Source organism: Cyprinus carpio, chromosome B2 (assembly GCF_018340385.1).
Source record: "Cyprinus carpio isolate SPL01 chromosome B2, ASM1834038v1, whole genome shotgun sequence".
Taxonomy (NCBI): Eukaryota; Metazoa; Chordata; class Actinopteri; order Cypriniformes; family Cyprinidae; genus Cyprinus; species Cyprinus carpio.
The window spans coordinates 10,774,878-10,792,295 of NC_056598.1; the positions used below are offsets into that span (position 1 = coordinate 10,774,878).

The 17,418-nt window shown below is 37.9% G+C and overlaps 1 protein-coding gene across 2 annotated transcripts in view; it reads left to right on the forward strand.

Moving 5' to 3' along the window:
• The window catches only part of LOC109075555 (netrin-G1-like), a 76,794-nt gene that overhangs the window by 44,613 nt on the left and 14,763 nt on the right, over window positions 1-17,418 (forward strand). For both annotated transcript variants that reach the window (XM_042717985.1, XM_042717984.1), the window contains exon 3: window positions 904-1,547. In XM_042717985.1, coding sequence (XP_042573919.1) covers window positions 904-1,547 — 644 coding nt within the window. The remainder of the gene's footprint in view (window positions 1-903; window positions 1,548-17,418) is intronic.

The window sequence follows — 17,418 nt, forward strand, 5'->3', positions numbered from 1 at the left end:
AGATGTGTTTATTCTGCCTGACTAAACACTTGTGCCCAAGTGAAACAGTCTTTGCTCAGCACAGCATCTAAGATCCGATCTCCCTGTGAACATTCCTGGACTAAACAAACAAGGGAAATACATTTTGATCCAACAACGCAGAGTAGATAATTAATTTGATGAGAGGAAGCATCACAATCTGTCAGTTCTTCCACTGACAGCAGCGATGGGGATAAAATTATTCCACAAACAAAGCTGAATATTTTGTCCCAAGAGCCTTTAGATGTTATGCATCTTTTGTAATTGCATTCCGCCACTGTTTGTGCCTGAAACAAAACAAGATTTATGACAATTGCAACCAATCAAACATGTATACAAGACGAAAATTAATGGCCCTCTCCTCAAAGTTCATGGCTGATTGTCATTTGTACTATGGCTCAGAGGTGTGCAGAATGTTAATGAATAAGTTGATCTGAAACACAGTGGCTCGGCGGTGCAGGGCAGACACAGACACATGAAAAATGCATGGAGTTCCGTGTGTACCTCCAACTTCACTCATCGGAATTCCACTCCCATTCGAACTGGCCAACAAGCAGAATATCAATTATATTAGCAATTTGGGTGGTAGTGAGCGAGCGGGTAATCGTTGAGCAGCTCTCATGAGGCACACCGCTCTGAAAGCAGGCAATGGCCATTCAGAGTGTCGTATTCAGCAGTCAACTCAGGAAAACTTCCAACTTACTGCGTTAATGGAGGCTGAAGGGTTTTCACCAAAGAATATGTTCATTAACATTGTGATTCATGTGGAGAATCAAACATCTCAGTGTGGGTTCACCTCAAATGAGTGCCACTGTCTAACGGGAAACCCGTTATTATTAGCATACTGCATAATTAACACATCCGGTCTCTCTGTGTGTGTTTCAGGAAAACCCATATATGTGTAATAACGAATGCGACGCTGATACTGAAGAGCTGGCCCACCCTCCCGAGCTCATGTTTGACTCTGAAGGACGAAACCCAACCACGTTCTGGCAGTCGACCTCCTGGAAGAAATACCCCAAGCCCCTTCAGGTCAACATCACACTGTCCTGGAACAAAACAATAGAACTCACAGATGACATTGTCCTCACCTTCGAGTCTGGCCGACCCGAGCAGTTGGTCTTGGAGAAGTCCCTGGATTACGGTCGTACATGGCAGCCGTATCAGTTTTACGCATCTGACTGTTTGGATGCCTTTACTATGGAGCCAAAAGCAGTACATCAGCTGACCCCAAGCACGATGCTAGAAATCATCTGCACCGAGGCCTATTCAACGGGCTACGTGTGGAAGTACGATAAAACTGTGCGCTTCGAGATCAAAGACCGCTTCGCCCTTCTTGCCGGCCCGAGACTGCACAACATGGCTTCTCTGTACGGGCAGCTGGACACCACCAAGAACCTAAGGGATTTCTTCACCCTCACTGACCTTCGAATAAGACTTCTGCGGCCTGCCACAGGAGCCACAATGGTGGACGAGAACAACCTTTCTAGATACTTCTATGCCATCTCGGACATTAAAGTGCAGGGCAGGTAAGTTAATTCTCTATCATTAAGTTTTAAATATTTTTAATAGTGGTAGTTAAAGGTTAGAGGTAGTTGATAGTTAAAGGTGGAGTAATTATTCAGTATAAGCTCATTGGAAGAGCGTGCCCCTACCTAAATATTTGCACAGCTTATACATACAATTATGATTACAAGGCAAATTATGATTTAATAAAGAATTATTGGTCACACTTTAATTTACTGTCCAATTCTCGCTATTAACAAACCATTAACTACTAATTTGCCTCAATAAACTACTAATTTGCTGCTTATTAATAGTTAAAGGGATACTCCATCCCAAAATGAAAATTTTGTCATTATTCATTATAAGCTTCATTCGTCTTCGGAACACAATTTAAGATATTTTGGATGAAAACCGGTAGGCTTGACACTGTCCCACAGACTGCCAAATAAATAACAGTGTCAAGGTCCAGGAAAGTATGAAAAGCATTGTCAGAATAGTCCATCTGCCATCAGTGATTCAACTCTAACGTTATGAAGCGACGAGAATACTTTTTGTACACAAAGAAAACAAAAATAACGACTTTATTCAACAATTCCTTTCCTCTGTATCTCTCCAAATCAGCGTAGCGCCATTTTGGCAATTATGAGCTGTACGCAGGCGGCGTGCGCTCTTCTGTGTCAGCCGCGATGCGCCAATGCGCTGTTTGCTTTCAAACCAGAGTGTAATTACGAAGATGAACAAAGCTTTTACGGGTTTATAACGACATGGGGGTATGTGATTAATGATTCAATTTTCATTTTGTGGTGTAGTAACCCTTTAAGGTAGTTATTGAGTTGAGGTATTGGGTAGGATTAGGGATGTAAAATATGGTCATATGGAATGTATTTTTTATAAGAACTAATAAACAGCCAATATGTTATTAATAGGTATGCTAATAAGCAACTAGTTAATAGTGAGAATTGGTCCCTATAGAAAAGTGTTGCTAAATCATTTTCATGCTATGTTATAAAATGCAATAAAATGTTGTGATATGAAAGTGTCACAAAACATGCAAGTGGCTACATAATATCATTTGCCAGAAATATTTGATAACAACTATAATTTAACAACTACTTAAAGGTAACAATTACTTCAGGGGCAAAATTATAAAATGAACCCAGCACAGAATCTGCCAAATGTTACTTAAAACTAAACATGTCAATAAAAAAATTATATAAAAAAAAATACAAAAATAAATAACTAGATGGAAACACTAGCATATTAATAAAATCCAAATAAAATGTGCATTAAATGATTATATGCACAATTGAGATTAATATTTCATAATGACAATGACATGATGAGAATGCAAAAAATGGAAACTGCAAAGGCTCTACTCAACTTTATTTTTATTTTATTTTTTCCCTGAAATCTCAGCTCTGTGTACTCAAACTTTCAGGATTAAATTTTTGGCAAGTGTTATGCATGTAGCCCCAGCCCAGCTTTTCCAGGGCTCCACATGGTGTCAAATGACAGAATAAGCATAATGAGTGACCACTCATATTCTTCTCTAAAATTAGAAGTCAGGCCGGATGGAGGGAAATTGCAATGGGCAATAAAGAATAAAATGGACCTCCAAGGTCTCATTTAGCCAACATAAAAAAGCAAAAAAATGCAGCATGACTTCACAATGTCTTCACAAGTCAAATGATGGCACAATAGAAACAAAAACACAGCAGCTGCTCTCCAAATTGGGCCGGAATGGCTCATAAGCGGTTGGTTTATGTGAGAATAACTTGGTTCATAATGAAGCATTTGATAGGTCCCATGTGAGTCTAAATGCATAGCTCTAAATTAGGATTCAAAGAACTGCAGTGGTAGATTAGGGCAATTACACAGTGAGCTAATTGGAAAGAGACTAATCTACTAATTAAGACCATTTACTGCTGATTAAATAATAACCACTGGGGACACATCACCATGCAAGTGTGCCTGTTGGGCGACATTAATATGACTTTGCATCTGTAATGATTACAGAGGGTATTTTATGAATCGTGGTGCATGGTTTTTGATCCTTCATATAGCACACGTTTTCATTTGAAGACCTATTGCACAATATTTCAAACTGATTTTATAATTCAAAGTAAGTTGTACACATGCATGCCCCAGTAGACAGTATTTCTCTTGTGTCAGGAATTGTTTGCTTATTGAGTTGAATGAGCTGACAAATCTTAAGTTAGGCTTGGGAAATCATGCACATGGTCCATCACCTAGGCATAAACGAGCAAAATAAGAAAAAGAAAATGTTTGACATTTAGCAAATTGTTTTACCTGATGCAAATAGTTTCACTGTTGTCTCAACAACACAATTTACATGTACATTTAGTCATTTAGCAGACACTTTTATCCAAAGCCACTTTGTGACAAGTGAAATTAGTGGAGAGGGCTGCAGGAGTGGCAGTTTCCTCGTGGACAAGTCTCAGTTATATTCTTGCACAGTGTACTAGCAAAGTGTTTATATATATATATATATATATATATATATATATATATATATATATATATATATATATATATATATATATATATATATATATATATATATATATAAATTAGACCGAATAGAATAGACTAGGTAAGTGCTAGTATTAATTGGTTAGGTGATGGCAAAAAAGATGTGTCTTTAAATGTTTTTCGAAAATGGCTTAACACTCAACTGCTCAGATTGAGATATGTTGTTCTGCCAGCTGGAAACAGTCCAAGAAAAGGTCCATGAGAGTGATTTTGTACCTCTTTGGGATAGCACCACAAGGCTTCATTCACTTGCAGAATGCAAGCTTCAGGAGGGCACATAAATCAAAACTAGTGAGTTTAGGTATATTGGTGCATCGCCAGTGGTTGTCTTGTAGGCAAGCATCAGTACCTTGAATTTGATGCGAGCGGCTATTGGCAGCCAGTCCAAACTGATGAAAAGAGGTGTGATGTGAGCTTTCTTTGGCTCATTCAAGACCACTCTGGCTGCTGCATTCTGGATCAGTTGCAGAGGCTTGATAGTACATGCATAAAGGCCCACCAAGAGAGCATTACAATAGTTCAGTCTGGAGAGAACAAGAGCTTGGACAAGGAGTTTTAGGAAGGGTCTAATCTTCCTAATGTTGTATAAGGCAAACCTGCAGGACCAGGTCACTGTAGCATTATGGTCTGTGAAGCTTAACTGATCATTCATCACAACTCCAAGGTTCCTGGCTGTCCTGGAAGGAGTTATGGTTGGCGAACCTAGCTGTATAGAGAAGTTGTGATGAAGTGCTGGGTTGGCTGAGACCACGATGAGTTCTGTCTTATCCAGGTTGAGTTGAAGGTGATGATCCTTCATTCAGCCAGAAATGTCTGTCAAACAGGCTGCAATACGAACAGCTACTGTCGTATCATCTGGAATGAGAAGTAGAATTAAGTGTCACCAGCATAGCAATTATAGGAAAAGCCATGATTCTGAATGACTGACCCTAAAGATGAAATGTAGATGGAGAAAAGAAGTGGTCCAAGCACTGAGCCTTGAGGAACCCCAGTAGCAAGAAGTTGTGACTTAAAAACTGCTCCCCTCCAAGACATCCAGAAGGACCTACCAGAGAGGTAAGACTTGAACCACTGGAGTGCGGTTCCTGAGATCCCCATCTTCATGAGGGTGGACAGGAGGATCTGGTGGTTTTCTTAAGCAGTGGGGTTACCCAAGCCTACTTGAATGCTGTGGGAAATGTACCAGAGAGAAGAGAGGTGTTGATAACGTGAGTGAGCACGGGTATAACTGAAGAAAAAATGGCCTGAAGGAGGTGAGTGGGGATAGGATCAAGCTAACAGGTAGTTGGATGATTGGAAAGGATAAGTTTAGAAACATCTGCCTCCGAGAGTGGAGAGAAGGAGGAGAGAGAATGAGTATTTATGGTTATGAATTTTTTATCAGTTTGTAGTGTGGAGAACTGGTCACTGATGGTTCTTATTTTATTTATGAAGAATATTGCAAAGTCATCAGCAGTATAAGCTGATGAAGGAGGGGGTGGAGGAGGACAAAGAAGAGAAGAAAAGGTTTTGAAAAGCATGCGAGAGTCAGAACAGTTGTTAATTTAGTTGTGTTAGTATGATGTTTTAGTAGTGGAGACACTTGCAGAGAAGGAGGACAGGAGTGACTGATATACACTAAGGTCGGTCAAGTTTTTTGATTTGCGCCACTTCCTCTCTGCAGCCCTGAGTCTAGAGCGATGAGAGTAACACATCCAACTCAAATGTGTATTATTTTGAAAAGTGGCAGTTTCCTCAAGTTTGAGGTTCCAAAGACCATGAAATTAGTGGAGAGGGCTGCAGGAGTGGCAGTTTCCTCAAGTTTGAGGTTCCAAAGACCAATTGGAATAGAGAGTAAAGTAGTGAAGGACATAGGGACAGTACGCAGATTATTAGGATTGCGCTGCCTCCAACGTACAGTGCGTGATTTACGAGTGTTAGTAGTAATAGTAGAGATTTGAAAGCACATGTTGAATTCAAATGACTAGAACAAGCAGATGAGAACAAGTTATACAAAAAGTAAACAAAGTGGGGGGGGCAATACTCAGGTGCCTTGTCAGTGGAGTTGCACAGGTAGAGGTGATGGTCTTTAATCTCATCGGCTTTCACACGAGGGCTGCCACAGCGTACTGAGCAAATATATACTTCCCATATTCCACGTAATTGGATTCAGCTGAAGTCAGTAATTGAAGCCATGTGATATGCATGAGAACAAATGCAACTTTACCACGGTAAACACAGTAAACAAAGTAATGTGTCCTAGCAACTACAATCGTGCTAAAATCTTATGAGAAAAGATACAAAACACTTACAAACTGCTGTACTGCTCGACTGCTTCTAAGAACAAGTAATTGCAAACAAGGAAAATTATGCGTGGCTTTGGCCAGGCCTTACTACTTATTACACAAAATAGTAACAAAATTTCCCTAAAAACTTTGAGCAGACAATCAATTCTAAATATGTTTGAGTTGAACATGCAGATCTAAAATGAGTTTGTCAGCACCCCTCACGTTCACTTTTGGAACTTATAATATAGCAAAGAAGAGATACAGTAAGTGGCTATTCTATGTCTAATGAAGGCACGAGGGGCTGCTGTTGTTTGGCTTTGACGTGTTGAGAGTCTGTAAGAAGAGGGAGGTGTGGAGGCTGAAGTACTTGATGTTGGGAAGGACCTCCACCTATAGTCTTCTTATGAACTACGGCTTTCACACAGTCTAGACCAAATTATCCTCGCAGACAGTCTTAGGTTCATTAAAAGCTACAATTCAGTCATCATACAAAAAAAAAAAAAAAAAAATACTGCTTTTTGTTTTAAAATAAGGCTATAATTGTGATGCATCAATTAAAATTTACTGCCAACCTTCTTTTATGATAATAGAATGAAATTCTTTGATCTTCTCTTTTAACAATGTGAGGAGGTAGTCTTTATATTGTTTATAAAGGACAAAATTGTCTTTTCAAATTAAGAAAAACTACTTTAGGTAATAGAAAGGAAGGAAAAGTTATGTATGTTTCAGGAAACAACTTTTGTTTATGATTAAAGTGTTAAATCTGAGGTCTCTGCTTCTTTGCAATCACCATATTTTGCCATTTATTAGTTCCTGAGGCAAATCAGAGGTGAATAGGTACATCCAATAACTTCTCCTGCCTGTGGGTTTTCATTTCAATTTAATCCCAAAAAATCTCTGACACAGAGAAGAATATTACAGTGGAGGTCTTTTGACCAGGGTTGTGTAGTTATTCACTTGGATGGGGTTAGTAGTGTTGAAGGAAGCAATGCCTCAGAAGTTCCCAGCACACTCCAAAGAGCTTAGAAAGGTATGATTCCTAACAAAATCTGCATCTTCATAATAATGTTATGCTGTAAATTAATTAGATGTTTTTTCATTTACATTCTAATGGCAGATTGATGAAACTGCAGTCATGTCCTTCAAACATTTTAAAACTAAGATTGAGTTTGTTTACAACACTGAGAATGAAAAATAAGGCTCATTAAAAAATCCTGATAACTTGAAAATCTGAAATCGTCAGGTTGTTCTCCAGTTTCTCTATCAAAACATAAATGGACATCTACAGTACATGCTAATTAACAAGCAAAGATTAACTGTGAACACGTACAAAAATATGTATGTGCTAAACACATTTTGCTTCAAATGTTGACCTATACTTACATTTTGCATTTATATAACTTTGTACAATGTGATGTTATGCGAAACTTAATCATGCATATAAGATGAAAACAAAATTGTCTTTATTTACATTTATTCACTGCTTGTTTGATCATATACTGTTAACTACACACACACACACACACACACACAAACACACACACACACAACACACACACACACACACACACACACATATATATATATATATATATATATATTTCAAAACCACCACTGGCTCTGCACCCCTTTACCTAAATTCATTACTTCAGACTTATGTGCCCTCTAGAAGTTAAAAACGCATATCTTCCATCTTTATTTGACCCTCTTACTCTAGCAATCTCTATTCTAATTCTATTCTATAAAAAACTAGCCCCTTTTAGACTTGCACTCTATTCATTTAATCTTGCTTCTCTATTTTTTTCTATTCTATCTATTCCTTTTCTTTTATTTGTTATACAATTAACAAAAGCAAAAAAGGTCTCTAACACTAGCTTGCTCTATCCTTTATCTATTCTATCTGATTTATTTTTATTTATTATACTGTATAATTTAAAAAAATGTATATACATGTATACTCATGTAGGACAATATATACTATATAGCAAATGCTTGATTGCTTATACAGTTGCAAAATGTAAACTTTATCATTGCCCAAATCTATTAAACTAAAATTAGCATGATAATGCAATCCCATAAAAGTGCCAATGGGAGTGGAAAATTCTGCGGGTGATCTACTGACAATGCACAGTAATCAGGGGCAACATATTAACAACACAGCTGCAAAATGGGTTAATACATGCTTTTTGGGGCATTATGTAATGGCACAAAAACAGACTAGACCCTGGCCCGATGTATATTGTGAAAAGTGCTACAGAAATAAATTTGACTTGACAAAGCTGTTATACTTTTCATACATTGAATATAGTGCATGAGTAGTATGAACACTCTCTGTGATATTTTGATTCTTTTTTGAAGTTTAAAAAACCGTCTGTAAGTGCATATAGAAAAGAGCAAGCAGCACAATCTTCAGAATTTACCTTCTACTTTCCATGAATCAAAGAAAGTCATACAGGTTTGGAATGACATGGGGGTCAATAAATGATGACAGAACTTTCATCTGTAGGTGAATCATCCCTATATTGACTGCTGTTGAGTAGATTTTTAACAGCTAAATGAAAACAGGCCATGCAAGGACTCATGAACTAAAAACTGCCTTCAAGTTCCCTTTCCATAGCACTCCACTTTTGGGATTATCTCATATTCAATAAAATATATTTTTAGGCCATTGCAATTTTTTTCATCCCAATTTAAATATGCATGATCTGAGGAGAGATTATTCAGATGAAACGGTCCAAAAGAAAAATCCCTAAAAAAGCTGCATCACTTTGGCTGTTTTAGTCCCAGCAGACTCTCACGTTGTAATACTAAAATAAATGCTTCACAAGTCAAAGAGTGCCAACTTACAGAATCTTGCACAAAGATCTACCTAGTCGTTCAACCCTTCTATTATCCTCATTCTTCACTCATGTGATTTATGTTCTTTGAACTCATACTGTTGCAAAACCATAGTGGATATGAAACACGTTTCAGAAATGTTTTTTTTTTTTTCTTCTTTTTTTTTTCAGAAACTATCAGCAATCACAGAGTTTTCAAATTTAATTCATAAACACTGAATTAGTTTTATATTGAATGTAATATTTCATTCAGAAGGTGTCAGTCGATGATAACATGCCCTCGTGAAATCAGAATGGCAATTCAGATTGTTAAATGGCAAATTGCTCTATTCGCATGAGGCTTGATTTGAAAGTCATAGACTGAGCTTTTGAGTAGAGGTGTTTGTCACAACTGACCATGTTCCCTGCCAATCATTTCTGATTCACATCTAAGATATTTAATTATGCCTAATGAGAAGCTTTGCTGCAGTCATCAATAATAAACGAGCAACAGGGAAAAAAAATAAAAAATAACATCAACATAAACTCTCCCTTGAGGCACTGCAGTAAACTTGAATATCAACACATTTTGCACTTTCAAAAATAACACTACATTATACATTTATCCCAGCTGCTTTGGAGCCAACATTATGCACATTTTCTTTTATAACAGAACTTACGTGAATATAAACACAGACGCATATGCTGATCAAATTAGATTAAAAAGCACAGTAATGTCAATCATTTCTATTATATTTATGCACCATTTAATTCCATTTTCCAGAAACCGTTCCGCCGCTATACTTATCAATAATCATAGCACTTTATCACATACTTCCACATATGCTGTGTCCCCACTTCACTGTTTATCCAACCAGCTTTGAAGATGAGGGAGAGGTTGTGTTTGATCAAAGCGGGGATGGGACAGAGTCCCTTATTAGCATAATATTCATGCAGATCAGAGTAAATGCTCCATAATAGGGCCTGTCATTGAAACAAATTGCAGGCGTAGCTCTCAGCAATGCCAACCAGAATGCCACAAATTCAAATCGGATTTGGCCGCAGTGGAATAATCACAAATTATGCTGTGATGAATTCCTAATATTTCCCCCGAAATCTGGAGAGCCCCTCCCAGGTCGACTACATTTTGAGGTGAGACACAAACAATTTGCCTGAGATGTATTACATTCCACCCCGACGAGTGAGGAAATTGGCCACCACGCAGAGTCAATTCAACAGCATCACAATGGTTAATTATGTGGCTATGACTTTTAGCATCATTACTGAAGTTTCAATACACCCAAGGCACAGGGCATGTCAAAATACAATTGTGACACTTGCGCATTGCTGCTTATAGTATCATGTAAAACTGAATAAAGGAATAACATAGGCTAGGCTCAAAGTATTTCACTGGAGCTGCTGTTATATTGTGGGTGATAGCTAGACATAGTAGTTGACCTCAGTCTTGAGTTCAAGGTCTTATACAGTATTATGTTTACACTTTTTTTTTTTAAGGACAAACCCCTGTAAAGTGTAAATTTTATTAAAATTTTATCATCCTGTCATATTTCCTGATAATTTACTCACCCCATGCTTTCCAAGATATTTATGTCTTTCTTTCTTCGGTTGAAAAGAAATGAACAATTTTCAGTAAAAAATCACATTAAAATACCCCAACTAGTGGACTTCAACAGGGACCAAAGGGGTTGAAGGTCCAAACTGCAGTTTCAATGCAGCTTCAAAGGGCTCTACACGATCCCAAGAATATGGGTCTTATCTAGCGAAATCATCTTTCATTAAAAAAAAATACAAATTTGTATACTTTTTAACTACAAATTCTAGTCTTGCACTAGCTCTGCGATGTGCGTTCATGACTTCTTGCATTACATAATGACATTGGAAAGTTTTTCCCTAGTGTAAGACATCTTTTAGGTTTCAAAAGATTTAAACACCCAGGATACACACATCAACGGACCATTTTAAACAATAAACTTACACAAAGATATACAGAGTTCTGGCATTATTAGAAAAATAATGCACACCCGAGGTGTAACAACGGCCCATCGTCAATTATTCCTTACTTTTTGTGAAGTGTTACCATTTAGATTTTAGACATTTACATTTACAGATAGAACAGAAAAAGAATAGAGCAAGCTTCTGTTAGAGGCCTTTTTTGTTTTTGTTAATTGTATAATAAATAAAAAGAAAACAAAAAAAAGAGAAATAATAAAAGACTAGAGAAGTGTTTTTTTTTTTTTTTTAAGAAAACAAGCAGTTAGTAAATAAATGGAGTCTAAAGGAGACAAGTTTTTTATATAAAGAATAGACTTATAATAGAGAGTGCTAGAGATGGTTAAATAAAGATGGAACAGATGTGTTTTTAGTCGTTTCTTGAAGATGGCTAAGGACTCGGATTGAGTTGGGCAGGTTATTCAACCAGGAGGGAACATTTAACATTAGAACTACTGGAATTCTATAACTACTAGCATGGCCATAGCGGTCATTCTGACCGTTCATAGTAGACTGAACTGAATGCTATTTTTGTCATATCATATTTACATTCGAAGCTTCTTTTGAGGTTTTACAATGAGGCTTTGAATGTTTGTCGTCATATTTTATGACGTCATTACCCAAAATTTACAGTATTTTTTGTAATATTTAATTAGCTACATAGACAGCTCCCGAATGTGCGAGAGCAAACCGCAGTGAAAATGTTGTATTTGAAAGTCTAAATGTCAACAAATATGAACTGAAGCAGAATATTTCTGTAGATAAAATATTTTTGAACGTGAATTTCGGAAGTGATTACATCTTTTTTCAACACATTATTACTTTTGTACTTTACAACGCTCTGGAGTTACTGGAAATGTTTGGATCACATGAATCACAAACATTTCTATGCAGCCACCACTGGAATCATGATCCATGAATAAATGTATCTGTTATGGTAGTATAGGTAATAAACATTGTCACTGTCGCTAAAAAATAAAAGAAAAAAAAGCCTAATTTTTTTTTTATTTCACAATAATAGTCTTGTTGGGGCTAAAATTTGCCTATACACATTAGATATAGCATTACGCTAGCATAAAAATAATATTAGCCATTATTATTAATATTATTATGGCTATTTTGTCATAACACTGAAGTATTATTGATAACAGCCAGGCTATAGTCTTCCAGCCTAACATAGGCCTACCTGGAACCGTTGGAAATTGAATGACAGCACTTGTCGAATTGAAGGTGTCCACCCGGCTTTTTTACGAATGGGAATTTTACATTAGAATATAAAAACAACAAGAACAAAAGTTGCTAGGCAACAGTGACGTGCATCTTCAACCGGGAAAAAGCTGCAAAAGCAGAAATTATACGCCGTCTGTAATGCGAACAGTCAATTTGACCACTTTGGCCATTCAAGGTAGAAATACTCAGAACTCTTTCGTGTTTTGTAATTTTAATAAAATAGCAATGTTATAATAAAATACACACACATTTAGGAAAAGTCAGGGTATTATAGTTATATGGGTTTTATTTCAACAAAGTTATTACATTTAAAAATTAAAAAAAATGGTCAAAATGACTGCCTTGGTAGTTCTAGTGTTAATTTTAATGTCCGTGAAAGTGATTTTGTGCCTCTTTGAGATGGCACAATAAAGCAATGTTTACTTGCAGAACGCAAGCTTCTAGAGGGCACATAAAACATACATTTATATAAATGTATCTGTATAGAGTAAAGCCACAATACCAACTACCAATAGGAGGTTTCTGGCTGACAACAAAAATTAATTTTGCTTATGTCACAATATGAGTTAAATTCAGCCCTGTACTTGATACTAGTTTTTGTTGCCAAATATTTTGGAACAGTTGTTGAATAAACAACTAAACTGAAGTATTATGCCTGTCTATCTGCTTGGCTGACCGCTTTATTCATCACTGAGAGAGCATTGACTTATGATGTGGGTTCAATATAAAAATGATTTTTTTGTTTGTTTGTTTTTTTAATAGCCACCATTTCATCTTACAGGCTCCCTAGTTCTGTCACGCTCTGTGTCGGAGTAAATGATGGAGACATAGATAAGAAAAAAACTAATAAATTAGTATTTAATTAATCCACACAAGGGGTAATCCAAACCAGGAACGTGAGAAGACACACTACATCACACTGTTAGACCCAACAAAGATAGAACTGGGTGTGCCTCACACTTCCTGAAAAGTGAAATTGCGGGCTCTTTGATCGCCCCCTGCTGGCTGGCTGCAGTACAGGCCATAAACCCTGCCCTCTCCATGTAAACGAATGGGACTTGAGTGCAAATAAAAAAATCAAATTACACTTCCAATACAATATTCCGAAAAATGTTTTTTGTCATTTAAGATAGCTTAGTTGTTATCATGCTGATATATGTTCAATTGTTCATTTTTGTGATAAGTTTGATCACAAAAACTAAAGCTCTGCTGGGGTTTGGGCAGGAGTTTGATACCGCGGCTCCACCTCACGACACTACTGCACAGACTCTGGCTCCAAACGAATCTCTATTTGCAGACTCTGGCTCCAAATGACGTCATTTACTCAAGAAGGCAGCGGCCATACTGAGATGCTTTGGCTTCACTTTTCTATAGTGGAAGGAAGTGGAGACGTGTTGTCCATCTTTTTTTACAGTCTATGGACAGAATGCACAGACTGGGACTTAAATACATGGGGTAATGAGGACAATTGACAAGAAACACATGAATCACATAAAACCAATCAAACAAGAGAGAAATTGGGTCACGGAGCACACGGGGAGGGAAAACACACCAAAATAGGTCCATAATCCTGACATATCGCCCCCTCCCGGAAGGGAGGGATGGGTGGGAACTTGAGAGGAGTCTCAGGAGGAGGACGGGCACCCAGGAGGGGGCCGGCAGACAGAGTTCTAGGTGGAGGCGATGGAGGGAGGAGCCAGGGAGGAGACAGGAGGGGCTTGAAACAGGAGAGGCTGACGACTCCAGGGGGCCGACCGATGGCGGCAGAGCAGGTGGTAAAGGAGCCCAAGGTGGAGATGGAGAGCTGATGAGCCTGGGCGATGGGGAGAATCCGGAGGGCCAAGGCAGAGCAGATGGCTTAGGCGACCAAGGCGGAGGCGGGAATCCAGAAGGTGGCAGTGGAACCGGAGCGACCGAGGAGGCTGGAGGTGGAGGCAAGGGATTCTCCAGCCACGCCGACGATGGAGACTGGCAGACCCGCAGTGCTCACACTGAACAGATGGTGTGCTGAGGGTGAGCAGAAGGGCTGCCAGAAGATGGGAGCGGGAGGGTGGGTGGGCATTTCTGATCCTCCGGGCTCTCAGGGCTGTAAACAGGAGCAGAAGCCCTTCCTGAGCCGAACTTGGGAACGGAAGCCTTCTCTGTGTTGGTCTCAGGGACACAAGCTTTCTCTGGGCTGGACTTGGAAACGGGAGCCCTATCTGGGCCTAATTCATGAACAGGAGCCATCTCTGGGCTAAACTCGGGAATTGAGGCACTCCCTGGGCCATCCGTGGGAACCGTAGCACTTTCTGGACTGGACATGGGAACCGCTGCCCTATCTGGGCTGGTCGTGGAAAGAGGAGCCCCCCATGGGCTGGACGTGGAAACAGGAGCCGATGAAGGAGGGAGGAGAGGGGGCAGGTCAGCATTTACATCTAAAACCTCTCCTTCTAAGTCCAGCCATCCCAGATCCACATTAAGCTCACCCTCAGCCATGGTACAGGGGCGGAGCTCCTCTCTGCACTCTCACTGACCATGCCATTCTCCCTCGAGGCAGGCTATGTAGCCGGTCGGGCCTTCTGTCACACACGTTTGGAGTGAACGATAGACGTAGATTAGAATAAACAGTATTTATATGAATCCACACAAGGGGCAATCCAAACCAGGAATGGGAGGAGACACCCGTATATCACACTGTTAGACCAGACAAAGACAGAACACACTGAATTGGACTTAAATACAGGGCTAATGAAGATAATTGACAAGACATACCTGAATCACATGAAACCAAATAAAACAAGGAAGAAACTGGGTCACGGAGCACATGGGGAGGGAAAACACACCAAAACAGGTCCATACTCCTGACAAGTTCATTATTATTGACGAAAAAAACTTCAGCAATTTTGTTATCAAGACTCCAACTTTTAAATTTGTTCCTTTTCCTTCAGCACATTAACATTTCCTCTTCTCCCATCTTTACTTGTGTTGTATTTACCTCTTCTTTTGATACGAGTCACATCACAGATGTCACTCAACAAAAGCTGTTAGGGCAGATGTCGAGAGCCAGGCAGGTTCTCCAGTAACTAAGGTTGGTTGACATACAAAAGTGAGCGAACCTTCAGCTACATCTGTGAAGTTCAGGAAGACAGACAGCTACAGCGTTCTCTCACCTTCCTTTTTGATGAGATGGCTGTCAGATGTCTCTGTGCCTCCACTAGAGTTTACATTTGGAGTCCAAGTCTGCTTCACACTACAAAGACATCTAAGACTCTCTAATCCTCAAGGCCAGAAGGTGAAGAAAGTTTCCAGGGGTCAAACAGCATGAGTAAAACCATGACTCTCACAGATATTGGTAAAGTTTACTTACTGGACATGCTCAAAATTCTTCTAAGATCTCTTATAAATATTTAAGTTCTACTTGCTGCAGGTATGAGTTTAATGTACACATATGCAGTGATGGAATATTACTGTGATTACTGTAAAATATGTATATCATTCAGTTTTAGTCAGTTTTCAGTCCTCATTTAAATTGCATGACAAATGTTTAATTAAATGATAAATATTCTGAATTCAGAATATGTAATATGTTTAATTCAAATAAATTAAAATATGGACTCTTAAAACTTAAAAAGAAAACATTTCAAAATTCTAAACTATAAAGTCAAAAACAACATTTTCTTTGGCATTAATAAACTAATTTAATTAATAAACTTAGTCAAGCAATTTTCAACATATGTAGTTTAAACTATTTGTTTAAATTCTACATAAACCATAAAAAAATATAATATACATGCAGCAAAAATTTAAACAACATACATTGTCTTTGAGCACTGGTTGCCATTTAAAGTTAGCTATGCATTTTTACAAGGTCATTTTTTGCGAACAACATATAAATTAGTATTTTATAATTGATGTTTTACCATGACAGTTTTACGTCACAGCTCACAATACAAATTAGGGAAGGGTCATGTGATCTTACAATGAGGTGACCAGCAAAAAAAAAAACAAAAAATATAATATAAAAATATATATTTAAAAAATTACAAAAAATTACTAATAATTTAAAAAAAAATAAAAAAAAATCCCCCTTTAACTTACATATTATGATCTCATCTTTGAATAATTGGCTTTGCCTGATAAGACTTCACATTACGGCTTTCATAGCCTTGGGCATTTGCAATGCCAACAATATAAAATATATAACAATATAAAATAAGGTTGACAACTGATAATAAACAGCAGGACTGTGATGAGCCTGTGATACACAACAGCTTGAAAACAACTTTCATTTAGTCTCGTTTGCAGAGGCCATTGAGTAATAAAACTACAAGATACAGTAACATGCATTCTATTCAGCAGTAAAATGATGGTATTCAAGCACAATAACAATAATGGAGAAATTGCCACACAGTAGTTTTTGTTATTTGTTTTCCCACACTAGAATTATTTTTATGAGACATAGATCATAATAAAAATGAAAGCACAAACATAAAATTTCCTATATCACATCCTGATTGGGAGTATAGCAGAGATTTATAGTAATTTCATTAAATATAGCAATTGCAAATGATGTATTTTTAATTGTGGGGGGTCTCACAAACACTGTGAATTGAGGTATAGGGAACTCAACCATAGAAAAAGGTCAGAATGAAACATAGCAATAGGAACTGACATGAAAGTCTGCTTTCTACTTCCTCTGAAGACAGACAATATATTTCAGACGTTGCTATGTTTCATAGTAATGGGGCATGGGAGTATAGATGCCTCTATGTGAGGGCTAACGTTGCATCATAAGATTTCATAACATAAGCCACACACATCTTCTGTTAAAACGTTAAAAAAAGCAGGGTATATTATTCTTATTCAAAACCATTTCTCAGATTCATTCGAATAGTGAAAAGAAGCCCCTTTGTGGCCAAAATTCATGAATATGAGTTATGAACTACACCTCACAGACAATGCTGCTCAGTATAATGCCCCGAGCCATATCTTTAGAGAACGAGCACGCAAAGCAAAACACTTACGTCCTCGATTCA